The 22,269-nt window shown below is 47.2% G+C and overlaps 1 protein-coding gene across 2 annotated transcripts in view; it reads right to left on the minus strand.

The window, feature by feature from the left end:
• The window catches only part of GTF2H2C (GTF2H2 family member C), a 349,036-nt gene that overhangs the window by 13,061 nt on the left and 313,706 nt on the right, over positions 1–22,269 (minus strand). For both annotated transcript variants that reach the window (XM_085632380.1, XM_085632381.1), the window contains 2 exons: positions 21,180–21,282; positions 1,008–1,047 (listed from right to left, as the gene is read on the minus strand). In XM_085632380.1, the coding sequence (XP_085488506.1) occupies positions 1,008–1,047; positions 21,180–21,282 (143 nt within the window). The remainder of the gene's footprint in view (positions 1–1,007; positions 1,048–21,179; positions 21,283–22,269) is intronic.

Raw genomic sequence — 22,269 nt, forward strand, 5'->3', positions numbered from 1 at the left:
TTTTTTTTTTTACTTTTCTTGATTTCAATTGATTAATATACAAATTAGCCAAGTAGCATTTAGAAAACTCAAATGGCAAAGGTAACAAGTAAACTAAGATACTCATAGTAACAACTTTTCTGCATTCATTACCGATGACCAAAGAGTCATCCAATATCACCAAAATGTTATTGCAAAATCTCAATAATTGTAGTTAATGATAGTCAATTTCTCGGTTACATTTAAAAGTACATTTTATTTGATAATAATAATACACCGACATGGTAACCAGGTAACTGATTTGCGAAAAAAGAGGGGCGTACTGCACTCTTGTTTGGGGGAAGTAAATCACTTGCACAAAAAATATATATGTGGTGCTCCTAGGAAGGGATTGGTTACCATCACAATCCCACTCTGCTCTCCAAATTGAAGAGCAAACAAAGACAAACTGCAATTCTGAGCACTCCAAATTATTGATACAACAGTATATAGTTGATAGTCCACTTTAATCCACTTTCAGGCACAAGGAAATTGATCCAAATCTTCCCATCACTTTGTGTAGGTGTCCTTTACAAAAGTTTTCAGAAGGAAGGCAATCGAGATCAATTATTTAACAATGTTGGGTAGTTTCAAAGCCACTTAGAAAACAAATAGCCAGTCAGCCAACACGTGTTTCGTAGATTGGTCGTACACCTCGACTTCTTCAGGGCTGTACGGGTGGTATATAGCAATTCTTCCACCCGATAAATATAAGATCCATGAGGCAAGTTAATGCAAAGATCCAGTAATGCCTGATAATACAGTTATCATCGATCAGAGTAGATACGGTGCTCCTCGCGTCTTCCTCGCGTGTACACACTGTTGTATTAATAATTTGGAGTGCTCGGAATTGCGGTTTGATTTTATTTGATAACTTTAGGTACTGAAAGTAATCAGCAGTAAGTTATTTAATTTTGTTCTATTTTGTTATTCATACATATATCACTGAATAGTTGCCATGTCAAAATACATTTAAGGAAAATACTTACATTCTGATCCTTTAATTCTCCCTGACAGGCTTCGCAGAAACTATAAAACGAAAAAGGGGGAATGATTGTCAGCGAGTTCTGCAGTTTATAGGGCACTGTATATCACATTTAAAATACATTGTAAATACCTAAGCAGTATGTATGTTTTTTCTCTAAATAGTTTTCTCTATATATTCATGGTGAACCAAACTGCAATGTAGTTAGGCAGCGCATATATCATATGTCATCCAGATACCCATTCAGATGCGATTATGCACAAATTCCCCAAGAGCAATATGCTGTGTGTCATCTTCACCAGTGAGTGTGGGTGGAGTGGAAAGACATATGCTAGCCAAAGCCTACAATGGGCCTAAATAACATATTACAATCAGCACACTTGCATTTAGGGTGTATGTATGTTGATTTATTTACTATACATTAGTAAAAAAAAGACAGCTTACACCATCCTCAGACAGAGGTCTGGCCCTCAATTGCACATAATGTGTGTTTAGTCTTAATATGTTAATGTGGTTGCATTATAAGGGAATGTACCACTGTGATAGAGTTTATGCTTCGCTGCTTTTCCTTTGAAGTGTTTTCTGTTCCCTGGCCTTCTCCTACCTGATCACCCCCAGTCCCATCCAATTTCAGGGTCAAGTTACAGGCCCCTGCCCGTCCTTCACCTTAGCTAGGGACATCTTTCTTGTCACGCCCACACTTCCTGCAAGAATGACACATGAAAGAAAAATATACTGGGCTTCCCAATCTTTTCTGCTGCTTTTCGAATGATCTCCTGAGAGCCTTCCCTGATGACCGACTGTTAGAAATGGGGCTCTCTAGTTGGCAATGGTTTGCACCATGTCCAAGTAGGGACCCTTCCTTCTAGTCGGGATAAGGGAGTTACACTCCTAAAGTAAACCCTGCTCACCCCCTTGGTAGCTTAGAGGCAGTGTGTAAAGCATTTGCACATAACCAACCGTAATACAGTGTAAGCACTACAAAAGGATGCCCCACACCAGTTTAGAAAAATATCCAATATTTTTATATACTTAAAACAAGACCAAAACCGATAAAAAAATCAACAATACAGTACTTAGAAATCTTCAGTTATCAAAATAACCTTGAAAAACAGTTCCTTGAAGTTGATAGCTCCCTCTGGGGCTATCACAGCATCGTGAACAAACAAATCCAAACAGTTCTGGCTGACAGCGGCGTCGCAGGCCAGCTACAGTGTCGGGAAGACCCGCAAAATAGTACCTTTAGAAATGCAGGGCGTCGTCGACCTCTCGTTGAGCTTCCGAAAGCGCGGCATCCACAGGCGTCTGTTCCAGAGGTCGGTGCAGGATTGGTCGGGCCCTTGAAGTCACACGTGTTGCAGATCGAATTCCTCGCGGTTGAAGTCACAAGCGCTGGCGTCGGCAGGTGTCAGGTGCTGCGGTACCCTCAGGTCGCGGTGCGAGCAGCGGCTCGGTGGTGGCGTCAGATGGCGTCGTCTGTGAGACCAGGGTCGCAGTGCGAAGTGATGTGGTGCTCGTCGCGGTGCTGAAGCGCTGTTGTCGGCTGATGAACTGGAGTCGATGGTGCTGGCATCGGTAGGCCAAGTCTGCGGTGCGGGATAAGGACGGTGCATCTTGTAACCTTACAAGCGGTGCCCTCGAACCACGGTGCAAGCAGCGGCGTCGATTTGGGCGTGGAGCGACAGCGTCGGGGATACCAAGGCGTGGTCGTAAAGCAAGGCGGCGCTTAGTGCGGTGCCCACAGGTCGCAGTGCAAGAAGCGGCTCGGTGGCAGCGTCAGCAGGCGTCGTCCATGAGACCAGGGTCAGGGTGCAGCGTTGCGGCGGTGCCCTCTGCGTTGCCTTCAGGACACTGAGTCGGCAGCAGCGTCATGGACGGCGTTCGGTTGCTTTTTCTTTTGTTGCAGCACAAAACACAGTTCCCAGTGCTGAGGGCAGAAGAACTTGAAGTCTTTGCTGTTCCTGAGACTTCTTGAACAGGGGGCAAGCTCTACCTCAAGCCATTGTAGAAACTCACAGAAATAGATTGCAGAAAGTTCAGTCCGGTCCTTTCACTGCCCAAGACAGAAGCAGCCACTGCAGGCCAACACAGCAAAGCACTCAGCAAAGTGGCAGTTCCTCCTCACAGCTTCACCAGCTCTTCTTCTTGGCAGTCTTCTTAGTCCAAAAGAGTTCCAAAGTTCAGGGGTTTGGGCTCCAATATTTAATCCACAAAATCCTTTGTCCTCTCAGGCAGAGTGTCTGTGCCCAGCCAGAGCCAGTTCTGCCCTCTCTGGTGTAGCTTCCTGACAGGAGGTAGAGACTGCATTGTCAGCGCAGACCAGGCCCATTCAGGTGAAAGGAAATCTCCTCCCCCTACTCTTAATGCAGCCCTTTCCTGACCCACCTAGACTATCTGAAGCAACTGCTGCTCCCCAGCCCCTGTCATCCAAAACCCAGACAGTCAATCCACAAACCCAGCAGAGGCCTACTGGATGGCTGAGCAAGAAAATACCTACTTTCTAAAAGAATGTGAAAATCACCTTTACTAAAAGATGCATATTTAGATTCTGAGTTCAGGCAAACTAAACTTTATTTTACTATCTAGTTCCCAGGGCCAGTTATGTTTATGAGATGTTGTAAACAAACTCCCCATTCTGTCTTATGGGAACAGGTAGCCTTGCAATAGTGAAAAACGAAATTGGCAGTAATTCACTATCAGGGCATGCCACACGCACCAGAGCATATCCTACTTTTCACATACAATGCACCCTGCCCACAGGGGTACCCTGGGCCTACCTTAGGGGTGACTGACATGTAAGGAAATGGAAGGTTAGGGCCTGGCAAGTGGGTACACTTGCCAAGTCGACATGGCAGTACCAGACTGCACACAGGCTCTGCAATGGCAGGCCAGAGTTACACTTACAGGCTACAGTTCGTGTGGGTGGCACAATCCAGTGCTACAGCCCACTAACAGCATTTGATTTACAGGCCCTGGTACACTCAGTGCACTTTACTAGGGACTGACACATAAATCAACGAGCACTAGCATAGCCAATAGGTCTCGCCTTTGGGACCTTACAAGTATTTAATTATGCACCACAATATCCTTGGTGCAACAACATCAACTGTTGCATGGCTAAACACTTATAAGGCCTGAAAGGCGAGACCTATTGGCTATGCCAGTGCTTGTTTACCATTTCCTTTAATCGCTGCAAATAACAGAACTCACTCCTGAGGGAGCGCCAACTCTCTGACTCTGAACCAATGCACAAGGAAGTCGCACAATCAATTGTTTATTTCAACAATCACAACAAGAAGCCTTCAATCCAATTCTGAAAAAAACACGAAAGACCCAAAACGGAAGCAAATGCGGACATACGGAATCCGTGTGCTAAAAAACAACACCATGCATATAAAATAATACACAACAGCACTCAAGGATTAAAGAAGAAATTTAATCCACACAAACACTAACTCTGACAACTGGAATAATGAGAATGAAATGTGTGATACGGGTTATAGTAGTGTATAGTGAACTAAATGCAGAAACACAGTCTACACTTTAAGCGTAAAAACAATACCAAGAAAACACATCATTCGCATTACATATGCCACTTAAACTGAGATGCTATTAACGTACTCCACATTTTATCGACCGCAGAAACATGAAAGGTTGAGTAGGTCCTAAGGGGCTGCATATCGTAGGTAGATCGGTCGTCAGAGCTTTAACCCTCTGAGCTATCTACTAGTAAAACACAAAAGGCTGACACGCAATCCAGGCTGCAACTTCACATTACTGTTAACTCGTGTAAGTGATGTCTGAAGACGGGTGTTACACGAAAGAAAGAGAAACTATTTACAGAGTAAACAAACGGGCCTGGACGGGGCATTACAGGTGTAGAAGCAGTTAAATCCTTGCATGTCCAGCGCTCGCGCGCCGAGCAGATATAACCGAGGACCGTAGGCCGAGGCGGGCCAGGATAGACCCCTCATTGTTCCATCCGAGAGGGCGGGGGAGTGGGACAGGTGAGAAGAGGAAGCGCGGCTTTCCGGAGTCTGAGGGGGCAATAAGGTGGGCTCTGCCAACCACTCTGGGTGATGAACCTGCTCCAACGGCAGGAAGGAGAGCTGAGGATACGGCAGAGGTGGGCACTGCTACTGTGCCCTGTGGGCACGGTCTGCACCCACCCCCTCCAAGTCTGGCAGCTCCGGGCATTACTGTATCCGCGGAAGAGATGTGCGACCAGCTCCACCCCGGTACCTGCAGAGTGCGAGGAACATGCAAACATCGGGTTCTACTCTCCGCGAGACAGCTTACTGTACCTGCTGTAGAGATATGTGCGTGACGTGCAGGTCATGACCTCCACACCCAATGAGACAGCTTAGGTGGCTGCTGTACCTGCTGCAAAGATCTGTGCCTAACATGAAGGTCATGACCTCCACATCCCATGAGATAGCTTACAGGGTTACTGTACCTGATGCAGAGATGTGTGTCTCACATGCAGGGCATGAACTCCACACCCCGTGAGATAGCTTACGGGGTTGTTGCACTTTCTGCAGAGATCTGTGTTTAACACGTTGACCATGGAGCCCACTTCCAACGAGACAGCTTAGAGGGTTACTGTACCTGTTGCAGAGATCTGCATGCAGGCTGCCTGTCTCAGACTTCAATTCACACGAGACAGCTTACAGGGTTACTGTTCCTGCTGCATAGATCAGTGTGTATGTGTAACGTGACCGCACACGCTACTCCTCATGAGACAGCTTACACACAGGGTTACCGGAGCTGCTGGTAGATCTGTGCAGACCATGGGCTACACTCCCCACCAGAGATCTGACGGGCTTATTGTACCTGCTGCACAGAGACCTCTGTGCAAAATGCGGCCCGAGGCTTCGCGGACTCCTTGTGAGACTGCTTACGGGGTTACTGCATAGGCCATAGAGATGCTACAAACGACGGGCTGCAGGCGCCCTCCAAGCACAGCAGCTCAGGGTGAAAAAAATCTGTGTGCAACGCAACAGGGAGATCAAAGGCTTCATTCCCCGTGAGGCAGCTTAAGGGGTTACTGTAAAAGCTGCAGAGGAGCGCTTGCAACCTGCGGGCAGCAGGCTGAAGCACCAACAAGGCTGCACCGGCAGTGCACATACATCTGGATGCAACACGCAGATCGCAAGTTCGAATTCGACTAAAAAAAGCTCTTGGACACGTGCGTGCATCCTACAGGCCCCCGCACAGCGCGCAAACGCACCTGCCAAATGGATGTGTGTGTAACTGCAAGTCACACCTCACTAAGATAGCTCAGTGGGTTAACACTGCTGGTTCAGAGGCACCAGCCTACCCTGAAAGCTCACTGCCCTTGGCCTCTGCCTTGAAAGGATACAAAGGAATTTATATCCGTTTCCTATCCGATTATTTCAAGCCGGCACAGGACTTAGCCCGAGACCGTAACAGACACAAAAATACAGGTAACAAGAATGTCTCAGGTGGGCAGGAGAGATGGTGAATGTTACCAAGGGTGAGAGTGAATACTGCATCGGGTGAAAAAGTAATTGTGGGATGAAGCATGTTACTACAGGTAATTTGACAACCAGCAACTATTGTAAAGTCAGTAGGATTTGCAAGAGGGCATTGTATGCATTATCCATATGTCCAAGAACCAAAAGAGATAAAGCGAGCCCGGGAGTAGAAAAAAAAACAGGTGTGCAAAAGGAGAGAGGGAGAGGGAGAGGGAGAGAAGGGGAGAGGGGGAGGGAGAGAGGGGGAGGGAGAGAGGGGGAGAGAGAGAGGGGGGGAGAGAGAGAGGGGGAGAGAGAGAGGGGGAGAGAGAGAGACTGGGAGTGCTGTGTGCATGCGCAGTCAGCTGTTTTCCGAAGCACATACTCGTGCTTGTGGCGCGCCGCTGCACACTCCTGCCAGGTGTATGCTGCACAAGCAAGAGTATGTGCTTCGAAAAACAGCTGAACAACGGCTAAAGGTCCTCCTATGCAACGCATGCGTGCTGCATAGGCGAGACATAAAAAAAGGCCAATCATGGAAACACCAATCCATAACACATTTTACCACAGGAGCACTTGCACTTTACTACTGATCAGCAGTGTGAAAAGTGTGCAGAGACACTAAGCCAGCAAAAATAGTGAAAACCGGGGGGGTCAAAAAGCAAAAACTCAGGGGAAACATGCCAAGTCTAACACATGTCCCCTTCAGCTGAAAGTAGGGAGAACTACCCAACCTCCTGGGAGTTCTCTTCACTAAGGCGGAAGAACCTGGACAGACCATCTGCGTTGGCGTGTTCTGTGCCAGGGTGATGTTCTACTGTAAAGTCATTACCTGTAGGGAGATGTTGTACCTCAGCAGTTTTGGATTCTCACCCCTCATTTGCATCAACCATCTGAGGGGCCTGTGGTCTGTCTGAACCCGGAAGTGAGTCCAAAACAGGTAGGGCCTAAGCTTCTTCTGAGTCCAAAACAGGTAGGGCCTAAGCTTCTTCAGTGCCCAGACCACAGCAAAAGCTTCCCTTTCTATGGCACTCCACCTCAGTTCCCTGGGAGTAGTCTTCTGCTAAGGAAGACTGCAGGCAGGTCTAGGCCCTCTTCGTTCAGTTGTGAGAGCACTGCTCCCACACCATGCTCTGAAGGGTCGGTCTGCATGACGAATTCCTTGGATAAGTCGGGCGCCTTGAGCACGGGCGCCATGCACCTGGCGGCCTTCAGGGCATCAAAAGCTTTCTGGCAGGACTCAGTCTAGATCACCTTCTTGGCCTGCTTCCTGGAAGTCAGCTCTGTTAGGGGGGCACCAATGGTGCCATACCCCTTACCAAACCTCCTGTAGTACCCGGTGAGACCTAAAAAGGCTCTCACCTCTGTCTGGGTCTTGGTAGGCCCCCAAGCCAGAATGGTGTCAATCTTGGGTTATAGGGGCGCCACCTGGCCGCTTCCTACCTGGTGTCCCAAGTACACCACAGAATCCTGCCGATATGGCACTTGCTGCCTTAAATTGTGAGGCCTGCCCTCTGCAGAGCCCTCAACACTTCACCGAGGTGCTGCAAGTGTTCTTCCCACCTGGAACTGAACACTGTGATGTCATCCAGGTATGTGGCACTGAAATCCTCCAGTCAATTTCTCGGTTACATTTAAAAGTAAATTTTTGTCACTGGTATCCACATCATGGGTACACCACTGAGTAACACCTGGGATCAGAGAGAACAGTGGGACAAACTGTCCCGACAACTGGTGACAGTCACTCTGCTGCTCTGGGGTCAGGGTAGGGGAGAGGATCACACCTTCCAATGACCCAGCGTGCTCCTTGGTAGACAGGAGGTCAAAGTGAGGTAAACTCTCCTCTTCCACCCCATTATCTGTCACCAAGAGCATGCTCACTTCGGACCTCTCGAAGTGGGGCTTGAGGTGTTTCACGTGGAGGACCCTCAAAGGGTTCCTTGGAGTCCGCAAATCCACCAGGTTGGTGCCATCACCTTTGCACTCCACCACTTCAAACGGCCCAGTCCACTTGTCCTGCAAGGCACAAGGTTCCACTGGGGCCATGGCCCACACTTTTTGCTCAGGCTGAAATTCAACCAGAGTGGCATTGTGGTCAAACCACTTCTTCATTTCTTCCTGGCTTGCTTCTAGGTTCGCCTGAGCGAGCTTCCTGAAGTGGGCAGTTTGGTTTCTGAAGGCCAGCATGTAACTAAACACATCCTGGGGAGTTTTCCTGGGAGCTGCCTACCAGCCTTCCTTCACCAAACTCAGAGGTCCTCTCACAGGGTGACCATACAGAAGCTCAAAGGGACTGAACCCAAGAGACTTCTGTGGCACCTCCATGTACACCAAGAGAAGGCATGGCAAGAGGACGTCCCACTTACGCCTCATGGTTTCTGTTAGACCCTTAATCATGCCCTTCAAGGTCTGGTTGAATCGCTCCACCAGACCGTTACCTTGTGGGTGGTAAGGAGTGGTGAACTTCTAGGTTACACCACACTCCTTCCACAGGGATGTCATTTACAAGGATATGAAATTGGTCCCCCTTTCAGAAACCCCCTCTAAGGGGAACCCCACGCGGGAAAAGATCCCCATTAAAACTCTGCCCACCACTGGAGCCATCGTTATCCTGGGAGGGATTGCCTCCGGGTACTTTTTGGCATGGTCCACCAAGACCAGGATGTACCTGTTGCCCATGGCTATCTTGGGATCCAGTGGCCCCACAATGTCTGTCCATCCCTACCCTTTCAAAGGATGTTACATCAACTGGAAAAGGTTGGAGAGGAGCTTTGACACTCCTCCCACTCTTACCACTTGCCTGGCAAGTTTGGCAAGACCTGTAATGTCCAACTGACTGCCTTCGCATTTGGGGCCAGAAGTGGGTGACAAGCCTGTCAAAGGTCTTGTCCTGCCCCAAATGTTCTGCCAAAGGCACGTCATGAGCCAGACCAAGTAGGAAGGTCCTGTAGCGCTGTGGTACCACCAACACACAGGCTGACCCAGGCTCAGCGACCTTAGGCTCACTATACAGGAGACCATTCTCCCAGTAGATCCAATGTGATCCAGACTGAACCTGCTGCCTGGTCTGCAGCCTGCTGCAGCAGACCCTCCAGAGAAGGGCACTCTTTATGGTCCCTGCAGAATTCCTCCCTGGTGGGACCCCCTTCTTGCTGCCAATGGGCCACCTCAGAGATGTCCCCAAGTTCAGCTACCTGCTCCCCTGTAGGCACCAGGGCGTCCACCTCAAGGTCCGCCTCCTCCCGGTCCATGGGAACTTCCGGGGCTGGTTTCCGGCGCCCCTTGCCCTTTCTCTTGGCAGGGACTTGGGCCACTGTTTCAGGCTCCAAGTCCTTCTGATGGCCCTTTCTGGCCGCCATTGACCAAGAAGACACGCATATCCCCTCTGGCAACCCAAGCATCTCCAAGTGAGACCTGAGCTCAACATCCTTCCATAAGGACTGCTCCAGGTCGTTACCTAGCAGGGTAGGCCTCACAACAACCCTCAAGGGACCTGAGGATGCCCCCATTCAAAGGGAACCTGCACCACCATACACTGGCACTCCGAGTTGTCGACAGCAACTACTTGGTGGAATGCCCCGGGGAGTACTTGCTCTTCAGAGACCAGGTGACACCGGACTGAGGTTACACTGGCTCCAGTATCTCCGAGAGCCTCTACCCTTTTCCCATTGATGGTCACCCAGGTGCTATATTTCTTTTTGTTAGGGGGCACCTGGTTTCCTGGGACCATCTCACTGTCCCCTAGTGAGACGAGGGTAATTTCTGCTGGATCCCCACCCTCCTATGGGCACCCCTCTTCCCCAAGCACTACACTAGCCAACACATTGGTCTGCCCACCAGTGGGTGGCTGTGCCCTTTTGGGACACTTGGGGTCCCCTTCAAGTGACCCACCTGGTCACAAGAAAAACACTTGCGGGGGCTGGTCTCAGCAGGCTTTCCTGAAGAGACCCCTAGCTTCTTATCTCCTGGGGGATGGGAACCTTTACCCTGGGTGTTAGTTTGGGGCCGTTTAGAGAACTCCTGTGCTTTGCCCTTGTTCCCCACACTTTTCTGCTGAGGACCCTGCCCAACTGTGGCTAAGTCTCCCCCAAACGCTTCCTTGTGGACCCGGGTACTCACCCAGCGGTCCGCCTCCATAGCAGGCTACTTGGGGTCAGTTAGCTTAATATCAACCAAGTGCTGGCACAGGTCTGCAAAACATAGACTAGACAAGTGGTCCCATGCAATCAAATTGTAGAGCCCCTAATAATCTGTCACATTACTACCCTTCACCTAGCTATCCAGTGACCTGCAGAACGAATCTACACATTCCAACCAAGTGTTGGCATCAGACTTTTTACTGGACCCAAACGGAACCCTGTACTTTTCAGGAGTGAGTCCATACCTGGTGAGGAGAGCGTCCTTCATGTCAGCATAGGTGAGGTTCTGTTCCTTACCCAAAGCTATCACGGTATCCCTTGCTACCTCTGGAAAGAGAGGCCATAACCCTGTCCCCAATTCCTTTCAGGGATCCAATTCATGTGAATGGACGACTCGTACCCTTGAAACCACCTCTGAATGTCATCACCCTTCTTATACTCTTTGCCTACATTCTTGGGTGCACAATTCTATCTGACTGCACTGAAGAGTTGCTGCCACCATCTGAGCTGGGCCTACTCCTTAGTTCCAGCTCCTTAAGGCTTCTCTCATGATTTAAGATCATATTCCTTTCCTCCACGGCTATTCTTTTCTCTTCCCTTATTCCTTGCTTCCAGCCTCTCCTCCAGCTCCTCTGGGGATAGGCCACTGCTGCCTGGCCTGGGGGGTTTCCCCCCCTCCCAAAAGCAGATCTACCCTAGGAGTAGGCTCCTACGCCTCTCCACTGAAATTGCCCTCTGGCGGGTCTGGCTGCTACTCAGGCCCTCAGCGTCTTTTGTAGCTCCTCCTTCCTAGTGAGGCTTTTGACTTGGACTTTTAGGTTTTTGCAAATCACTTTCAATTCTTTCACAATGTAGAATTCCAGCCTATCCTCCTCAAAGTCAACTTCCAGGGATGCAACAGATGATGCTCTTGATTCAGGCATGATAAAGTAGCAAGTTAAAACTGGCAAGATCAAAAATAGGCCAAAAAGAAAAAGAACCAGTATGTGGCACGTAATGGTCTGCGATATGGTAGTAGTGCACACCAATCACTGAAAGTCAAGTGCAAATACAAGTCCTATCCTCACCGCTGACAACCAATGTTAGAAATGGGGGCCTCTAGTTGGAAATGGTTTGCACCTTGTCCAAGTAGGGACCCTTCCTACTAGTCAGGATAAGAAAGTTACACTCCTAAAATAACCCCTGCTCACACCCTTGGTAGCTTGGCACGAGCAGTCAGGCTTATTTTCAAGGCAGTGTGTGAAGCTTTTGCACATAACCAACAGTAATACAGTGTAAGCACTACAAAAGGACACCACACCAGCTTAGAAAAATATGCAATATTTTTATATACTTAAGACAAGACCAAAAACGATAAAAATCCACAATACAGTACTTAGAAATCTTCAGTTATCAAGATAACCTTGCAAAACAGTTCGTTTAAGTTGATAGCTCCTTCTGGGGTTATCACGGCGTCGTGAACAAACAAATCCAAACAGTTCTGGCTGTCCACAGCGTCGCGGGCCAGGTACGGTGTCACAAACAATACCTTTAGAAATGTAGGGCGTCGGCGACCTCTCGTTGAGCTTCTGAAAGCACGGCGTCCGCAGGCGTCAGTTCCGGAGGTCGGTGCAGGAGTCGTCGGGCTCTTGAAGTCACACGCGTTGCAGACCAAACTTCTTGCAGTTGAAGTCAGGAGCGCTGGCATCGGGTGCTGCGGTGCAAAGTGCAGCGGTACGGCGTGCAGCGTCCTCAGGTCGCGGTGTGAGCAGATGCTTAGTGGCGGCGTCAGATGGCGTCGGTGAGACCAGGGTCGCGATGCGAAGTGACACGGTGCTCATCGCGGTGCTGGCAGGTTATGGTGCAAGCAGTGCATCGTCGTTGCTGAAGCGCTGTCGTGGGCTGGCGAACCAGAGTCGATGGCACCGGGGTCGGTAGGCCAAGGCTGCAGTGCAAGATGAGGGAGAGGAGTTGACCGGCTATGGCGGTTGACCTCTTATCTGGGGAACTGGGTTTGAGTCTCGGCAATGACGCTGAACATCCTACGATTCTGGGCGAATCACAATCTCCCCGTGCCTAACAAAAAAAAAAAAAAAAATGAATGTGTGTCCTCATGTAACGTAACTGGTGCTATGTAAAGCGCTCTGATACCCGGTTTGGGTCAAGTTCGCGCTATATAAAAACTTTATAAAATATGAGGGCGCTCCATCGTGTAACCTTACGAGCGGTGCCCTCGAACCACGGTGCAAGTAGCGGTGGCGATTTCGGCATGGAGCGTCGTCATCGGGGATACCAAGGCATTGTCGTGAAGCGAGGCGGTGCAGAGCCCAAAGGGCGCAATGCGAGCAGCGGCTCGGTGGAGGCGTCAGCAGGCGTCATCAGTGAGACCAGGGTCGCGTTGCAGTGGTGCCCTCTGCAGTGCCTTCAGGACACAGAGTCGGCAGCAGCGTCCTAGACGGCGTCGGTTTGCTTTTTCTTCTGTTGCAGCACAAAACACACAGTTCCCAGTGCTAAGGGCAGAAGAACTTGAAGTCTTTGCTGTTCCTGAGAATTCTTGAACAAGGGGCAAGCTCTACTTCAAGCCCTTGGAGAAACTCACAGAAATAGATTGCAGAAAGTTCAGTCCAGTCCTTTCACTGCCCAAGACAGAAGCAGCCACTGCAGGCCAACACAGAAAAGCACTCAGCAAAGTGGTAGTTCCTCCTCACAGCTTCTCCAGCTCTTCTTGCCAGTCTTCTTGGTCCAAAAGAGTTCTAAAGTTCAGGGGTTTGGGCCCCAATATTTATACCACAAAATCCTTTGTCCTCCCAGGCAGAGTGTGTCTGTGCCCAGCCAGAACCAGTTCTGCCCTCTCTGGTGTAGCTTCCTGGCATGAGGTAGAGACGGCATTGTCAGAGGCAGATAAGGCCCATTCGGGTGAAAGGAAATCTCCTCCCCCTACTCTTAATGCAGCCAAGGTCTATTCAGCACTTTCCTGACCCATCTAGACTATCTCGAGCCACTGCTGCTCCCCATCCCTTGTCATCAAAAAGCCAGACAGTCAATCCACAAACCCAGCAGAGGCCTACTAGATGGATGAGCAAGAAAATACCTACTTTCCAGATGTAAAAATCACCTTTACTAAAAGATGTGTCTTTAGATTCTGAGTTCAGGCATACTAAACTTTATTTTTCTACCTAGTTCCAAGGGCCAGTTATGTTTATAAGATGGTATAAACAAACTACCCATTCTGTCCATAGGGGAACAGGTAGCCTTGCAATAGTGAAAAACTAAATTGGCAGTAATTCACTATCAGGGGATGTATGACGTTACAACGCACACTTTTACAACGCATGCACTTACAACGCATTTTTTACAACGCATAATCCATTACAACGCATGACATTACAACGCATGACACTACAACGCATTTTAAAAAAATACCTTTACAACGCATTACCATTACAACGCATACTACCTTTACAACGCATACCATTACAACGCATAATATTAAATTACATTTAAGGTATTAGATAGTATAGGGGTAAAAATTACTATTCTAACTCCAGGGGGTGCAACAGTAGGGTAAGTGTTGGATAGTGTAGGGGTAAAAATTACTATTCTAACTCCAGGGGGTGCAACAGTAGGGTAAGTGTTGGATAGTATAGGGGTAAAAATTACTATTCTAACTCCAGGGGGTGCAACAGTAGGGTAAGTGTTGGATAGTATAGGGGTAAAAATTACTATTCTAACTCCAGGGGGTGCAACAGTAGGGTAAGTGTTGGATAGTATAGGGGTAAAAATTACTATTCTAACTCCAGGGGGTGCATCAGTAGGGTAAGTGTTGGATAGTATAGGGGTAAAAATTACTATTCTAACTCCAGGGGGTGCAACAGTAGGGTAAGTGTTGGATAGTATAGGGGTAAAAATTACTATTCTAACTCCAGGGGGTGCATCAGTAGGGTAAGTGTTGGATAGTATAGGGGTAAAAATTACTATTCTAACTCCAGGGGGTGCATCAGTAGGGTAAGTGTTGGATAGTATAGGGGTAAAAATTACTATTCTTACTCCAGGGGGTGCATCAGTAGGGTAAGTGTTGGATAGTATAGGGGTAAAAATTACTATTCTAACTCCAGGGGGTGCATCAGTAGGGTAAGTGTTGGATAGTATAGGGGTAAAAATTACTATTCTAACTCCAGGGGGTGCATCAGTAGGGTAAGTGTTGGATAGTATAGGGGTAAAAATTACTATTCTAACTCCAGGGGGTGCATCAGTAGGGTAAGTGTTGGATAGTATAGGGGTAAAAATTACTATTCTAACTCCAGGGGGTGCATCAGTAGGGTAAGTGTTGGATAGTATAGTGTAATATTATGCGTTGTAATGGTATGCGTTGTAATGGTAGTATGCGTTGTAATGGAATGCGTTGTAAAGGTAGTTTTTAAAAATGCGTTGTAGTGTCATGCGTTGTAATGTCATGCGTTGTAATGGATTATGCGTTGTAAAAAATGCGTTGTAATGGTAGTGCGTTGTAAAAGTTGCGTTGTAAAGGTTGTTCCCCACTATCAGGACATGCCACATGCACCAGGGCATATCCTACCTTTCACATACACTGCAGCCTGCCCACAGGGGTACCTTGAGCCTACCTTAGGGGTGACTGACATGTAAGAAAAGGGAAGGTTAGGGCCTGGCAAGTGGGTTTACTTGCCAAGTCGACATGTCAGTACCAGACTGCACACAGGCTCTGCAATGCAGGCCAGAGTTACATTTACAGGCTGTTTGTGTGGGTGGCACAATCCATTGCTGCAGCCCACTAACAGCATTTGATTTACAGGCCCTGGCACACACAGTGCACTTTTTATAGGGACTGACACATAAATCAAATAGGCCAATCATGGAAACACCAATCCATAACACATTTTACCATGGGAGTACTTGCACTTTACCACTGTTTAGCATTGAGAAAAGTGTGCAGACACTGAGCCAGCAGAAACAGAGTCAAAACCGGGAGGTCATAAAGCAAAAACTCAGGGGAAACACGCCAAAAGATGCCAAGTCTAACACCATCAAATCACATTCAGTCAGCCTGACATCTTGCCCAGAGATATTGCTCCATATCCGCCTGTTAACAATTGCATCACCCACAGGTGCTCTGTACTTGCGCCGCAGGTTTGTGTGGTTCTCATTTGCACTTGTAAAGGTGTGTATCCATGACACTGTTAAGTCAGAACTACTTACCCTCATGGATGTTTCCTTTCTTTTACAACCCACAGCTAACTGCAGGAGTATCTATTACAACAACCATGTAATTTCCAGGATAAAAAAATTGACCCATTTTGCTCACCTCTTCCAGTTCACACCTACAAGTGATACGATTGGCCACATCTGCCATCCATTCAACACTGTCCTACTTAAGGTGAAGAATGGAGATTATAAAGGCAATATCCATGTTTTGGCCTTCTAAGACCAGGTACAGTCTACTTGCTCCTTCCGAGCCCACACCGTAATCCACTCTCTTAACCCGCAGTGGGTGAGCATAATTTCTGCACTCGGTTGCTTAATGTCATGAAGCTGGGACTGCCAATGTCTGTTACTTCCCCCTTAATTGCATCTCAGTCTCTAATCGGAAGCAGTTTTGTGGTTCAAAGCTATGTGTGACGTTATGTTGGATCTCCTTGTTGCACTTCCTAGGTGAACCCTATAGTGTTCATATTTAGCTTCATTTTAGAGGAAGCCTCATCTTCTACAGGTTTCAGCTCTTAATTGGACCTCACAAATCTCTAATCTAGGGAGGTTTTCTAGTTGGAAGCCCTTTGTGTTACCCATCCCTCCTGGATCGACCAATCTGCATTGTACTTCCCGAGTGGGCCCAACAGGGTCTATGTTTTAGGATGTTATATTACCCAGGGGTCGCACCTCCTCAGTGGGCATCACAGACCTTTAATCTTTAGTGGTTCTCTAGTTGGAAGCTGCATCTTCCTTGGGCGACACCCTTCTCTCTTAAGAGGACATTATAGACTCTGTCATCTCTGGTGAATTTTTAGAAAGATGTGCCTTTCATAGGTTGCACCAAGAGGGAGGTTGTTCCATTTGTGCATGTGAATCTGGTTTAAGAACTCTCCTGAGCCTCTACAGTATGTCTTTAAATTGAGGAAATGTAATTAAAACCTTTGTCTTCTAGCCGCTTGCCTCTATTATGAACATTTCAGACTCTTTATCTTTAGTGCACAGATGTCCATTTCAAGGGTGTATGCACTTTACAAATTGATGATGATGACCATCATAGAACCCTGGGCGGTCTTAGGAGGCCATAACTTTCACAAATGGAACCAATCTCTCCTGCATGTGCACTGTTCTCGCTGTGGTTTTAAGGGAGGCTGAATCTTCCAAGGGATTCACACATCACTTGCCACTAGTTAGTATATCTTTGTAAATGTTTGGTAGGTTTTTTAGGTAAGCACCTAGCATGTCTCATGTTGTGTGTATACACACCTAGGTGTAAACTCTGGTGGTTTTTCAGGTTGAAACTACATCTCAAATGTCTTGCAATGGATAGCAGAACCTCCTAATTATCTAAGAGTACAGATCTGTGCGTCCCAAAGATTTAACCTCCCACTTTGAGTAAACTCTCTGCATGGTGCAGGCAGAGTTTAAACTGTGTCCTCATTTGCACCTGCGGCCTCCAGGTGGAACAGCAAAGAGTTACAGTCTCCACAAGCTCTACCTGCCTCACAATGACTCTTCATGGATAAATGTATCTCAACTCCTCCAAATAGCTTTTGACACAGTGGATCATCCCACTTTCTTTTGTCCTAAGTGGATGAAAATCCCAACACATGTTTTAGTCTTTTTGGTACCAGCATCTCTGTACTTGTTCCACAAGGTTTTCCCCATTCAGGTTTTCTTCAGGGATCACCCATATTCACAACTAGATTTAATGTTTGCTTTGTATCATCATTCAATACCTTTACAAACTCCAGTCACATGATGATAACACCAAATTGTACAATAAATTCACAAAGGGCAACACCATAATTAAAAAAAAAAAAACACAACACATTTAGAGTAACTACTTGTACATAATATGTAAAATTTTCTTAGGAGGGTAAAAGTTCATAAAACAATAATTAATAATCGCTTTCTTAGCTCCTACATTACACCTTAACCTCTATGGAGTTATCTGTTGAGGGCAACATGTTCCACTGCCTCTTTAACATAAATCCTTGTTGTTTAAAAGAAGCATAGTGTAGGAAAGTAGGATCTGCTTTCATGGTTACCCCCACTTTTTGTTGGTGTCAGTATGTTTTTTGACTAGTCTGTCTGGGATTCTGCTAATCAGGACTCCAGTAACTGTGCTTCTTCACTAAATTTGACATGCTAAGTACTTCTCTACCTCCACAATTGGCTACTGGTGTATGACTAAGTCCCTAGTATATGGTACTGAGGTAATCATGGCATAGGTACACCAGAGGACTCCCATGGGCTGCAGAAATTATTATGCCACTCATGAGAGGCCACTTGAACTGTGACTACAGGCCTGCTATTGCAGCCTGTATAAGATGGTGCTAGCACCACTTACAACAGACATTTTTCCTTATATCTGAGGTCACTACACTTAAAACCTCTAATTCAGCCCTAAGGCAGGCCTTGCAATCCTGAAGGCACGTGCTGGGTTATTAGTGTGTGGGTGTCCCTGCATGAGCAGGACACCCCTTCAAACCCCAGAGTCGATTCTTCAGGGTTTGTAAGTGTGGTCAGCAATTTTGATACATATAGTGGCCATTCGTCACTACGCAATGGCTAACTATATAGTGGGTGGGCCGAACCTGGGAATGTTTGGTATCAAACATGTTGGAATCCTTCTACAACACAGTTACCAGTGTTGGATGTATGATTCCATGCATTGGGGGGCTCCTCCGGGAAGCCCCCAGTACTACTGGCAACAGGGGTCCTGCTGCTGACCCCAGACACAATTCATCCCTCCTGCTGCTGAATTGAGCTTGAGCAGGGGAAGGTAGAACAATAGGTTTCCTGTCACAGGGAGGTGTGACCACCTCCAAGAGAGGACTTGGTGTATTGGGTTGGGGTGGGGGTGCTTGCCAGTGCCACCAGACAGCTTTGAAGGGCACGTTTGGTGCCCTCCTTGCATACTCCGGTTTGAGTCAGTTCAGGGACCCATTGGTTCCCGCTGTGGCACGAAACTGGACAAAGTATCGTCCCCTCTGTCCAGCTCCTCCACTGGGAGGGACCCCTGAGTCGTCCTAACCCATTTCCTATGATATAAAAAGGCTTACCTGTGGGTGGTCCTCAGATTCATAATGGGATAAGACTCAAGCCTGAAACCACGTCACTCTTCAACCATCTAGACACCTGGCCTTTGATGGACTTCGCCCGGAACAGAGACTGCATCACGAAATACTCCTACTGCGCCTGGTATCGCTGTTCTGCACATCTTTGTTGTCTGTGCTTCATCCAGGATCTTCAATAGTCCTGTGGGCATCAAGGACACCCAAAGTAATAACCGTTGGAGTGAAGGAGTCACTCCCCTGCATCTGTAGGCACCGCAACGAAGCTGACAGGTCTGCTGCTCCTGGTGTCCCACAGACTTCGAACTGCTCAGCAACACAGGTGATGGTTCTGCAACTCCCTCAAGGCCTGATCTATCCTCTCTGCAATTTTGAGGCCAATATCCATCGTTGGAACTGCTGGGATCGAACCCCTGTGCACCACGTTGGCTTGCCATTGCCAAGACTTGTTGGCTCTGCACTATGAGGATCTTCGGGCTTGAAGATTTTGGTCCTTACCGCATCTTCCGCACTGTGGGCCTTCATCTTTGGTGAGCTGCTAGAGGTCCTCTTGCGACTCCTATGCCCCAAGTCTGTGGGTCCACTCAAGGCTCTTCTCCTGCTTTAGTGGGCTCCCCTGCTTGCTCAGGCCTGCTCGGATTCTCCTGCTTGTGTTGAGTGCCTTGTGGCTTGCTGGTCCCAACGTTGCTCCTGCTGTTTAGCTTTCCACACCTGTTGGAGCTGCCAAGGCTTGTTGGGGCTCCTGCCAGACACCAACCCCCTGGTTCTCGACTTCTGATGTAGGACAAGTCATGCACAGCTCCTGTTCTTCCTCAGTGTTGCCTGGTCCTCACAGCTGCAGCGACAATGTGACCGTCCTCACTCCTGCATCTTCTGACATCGGTGGGCTTGCTCTTTCTGTGCCTCCTGGTCACCTCCGAGTGACATAGACTATGTTCACTCTGCTTGCAGGTTCTTCTCATCAAGAACCCACCCTTGGATTCCGTCGGACTCTTGCACACTCTTCGCCAGTGGCATCTGTCCTAAAGTCCTCCATTCCAACGTCACTTCGCACATATACACCCGGCTTCACTGGTGTAGGTATCCTGGTTCCTGGCGGATCCACAGGTGGGGTGACTCTCAAACGTCTGTCTTTCACAGGGTTTCTTGAAGGTCGTTTGGGAAGGGTCCTTCTTCAAAACTGCAACCGCTACTTTCCAGTTGACTTCTATGGAGTATGCAGCTGTGTTTCCAATCTGCACATAGCCTCTGTGGGGTTCCTGAGTACTTACCAGGAACCCCACAGAGGCAGTTCCTTGTCTCCCCAGCTCTTCAGAGTCTCCTGGTCCAAGGCCTGATTTCAGTCGTAGTTCGCATTCCATTTTTTTGTATATGGTTCGGTCTCCCCCTGGAGACCACTGTGTATTGTGCTTACTTTCCTATTTGCAATTGAAGTATACTTGTTTATTGGTGTTGATATCTCCAGGTAAGAGATATATCAATGTGTTGGTGAGCGTTGTGTAATAAATAGAACTATTTTTATATATACACTATGTGGTTCGTTTTCATTTAACCTACACTACATGACTAGATCTGCTAAAAAAAAAGCTGCTTAACACTCCTTCTGGGTAAGACTAAAGGCTGCTCTCCACAGCTACCGCTTAAGAGTGCTTTCAAAGGTTGTCTAAGACAACTAAAATCACCGTAAGGGTTGTCTGGATTAGTGCAAGGTGCTTGCCTTAAATAAGTGTGCACCAAATACTAAGCCAGCCTCCTACACATAGTTTGTATAAAGCATTTATCAGCAACCCCTTATGAAGATCATCACTAACTTTCCTGCACATAACACCGGAGAGAATGTTGCAAATGAGTGAGTTGGTATAGTGGATAAGTTCAAGGTTTCCTTGAAATAAATGTAACTGAAATCCTTAAAATTCCTAAATTCGTCAGAACAAAAGGTTTTTGTTCAATACAACCTTTTGGGCAAAAGTTGGTAATCTGGGAATGCAGAATATGAAGGCAAGAAATTAACTAAACCATCTTTCAGAGATGGCATCACCTCTCCCCAACTTTGGAGACCCTACAACACCAACTGAATAAATCATTCAATACCAAAGAAAAGGCTTCCAAAATAGTGAGGCCGGGTCATTAAAATTGTGTTTAACTGTTAAACCCTGTCCCACCACAAAGCGTTAATCTACTAATGGATGATAAAGCTTGGTTTACAGCAGAAGTAACACTACTATGAAAATAATCCATTTCATGCAAGCATTTAGTTTCTGGAAACAGCAACTGCATTCAGCAGGCTATAGTCATATACCGTTCTCCTTGGTATTCTGCCAGAGCAATTTCTTGAAAGGGATCCAGCGGAAATAGATGGTGATATGATCGCGCCAAGTGGGGAGCAGAAACCAATGTGAGGCCTAAAATGGAGAAACATTTCATTATTTAGCAATCATCATTTAAAAAAACACTCCATTAAATGCAGTTTAGGGGACGTGGACAGAAAATAAAACAGACTAGCGTATGCATGCGGATCCTATTACACAAACATGAACGTCACTATATTGTGTGGATCCAGAGGCAATTAAGCAGTTCTGCATGCTTTATGAAACGCTCTGTGAGTTTCACGTTACACTACAGACTGACATGACAATAAAAACAGAAAAGGACAGGTGCAAGTTCAGAAAATGAATGCACAACGTCTTGGGTATCACCACCAGAAAAGGAGCCATGACAGAGGAATGTCCAGAAATGGGCAGAAGTGATAAACGTGTGAAATGCATAAAGATGAAAAACTGATGGGTGTCCCAAGGGCTTGGAAATCATTTGTGAAAGCAGCGGCGTCTAGGTCATCATATGCCATAAGACTTTAGCATCTGGAATACCAGATATCAAAAAACGCTATGCATTGATTACATTATTGACAAATGATTCATTGTGTAAGCTGAAGGAGAAAAAGACCAAAGTATATGATGTGAAACAGATAAGTGAGAAAATGAACATACATTTAATTCAATGACGATGAATGCAGTAGTTACCTATGTTGTTGATCAAATTTAATAGCATGTCTAAATCAAAAAGGTTCATATGGATTTGCAATCATAAATGTATTTTTTTACAATCTTTATTACAAGATACAAAACTTTTTTATACACAAAAACGCATCGCCATTGGCCTAACGAGCACATACAGCCAGCTGAAAGGACCAATATGTAGATACCAAAGACAACAGAATCCCACCCTTGATCCTCCCCGCTCCCCCTGGTCCAGGAGGTAGAGAAATTAATGGCAGCTATCGGAGGTGAGTGAAGGCTGTAGACTTTGTCCCCACAAGGCCTAAGTGACTTTGTGACACATCAATACTGTTTTACTGCGCGCGAGCCACGCTACAGTTGTGGTGCGCTGCC

This window comes from Triturus cristatus, chromosome 2_1 (assembly GCF_964204655.1).
Source record: "Triturus cristatus chromosome 2_1, aTriCri1.1, whole genome shotgun sequence".
Classification (NCBI taxonomy): Eukaryota; Metazoa; Chordata; class Amphibia; order Caudata; family Salamandridae; genus Triturus; species Triturus cristatus.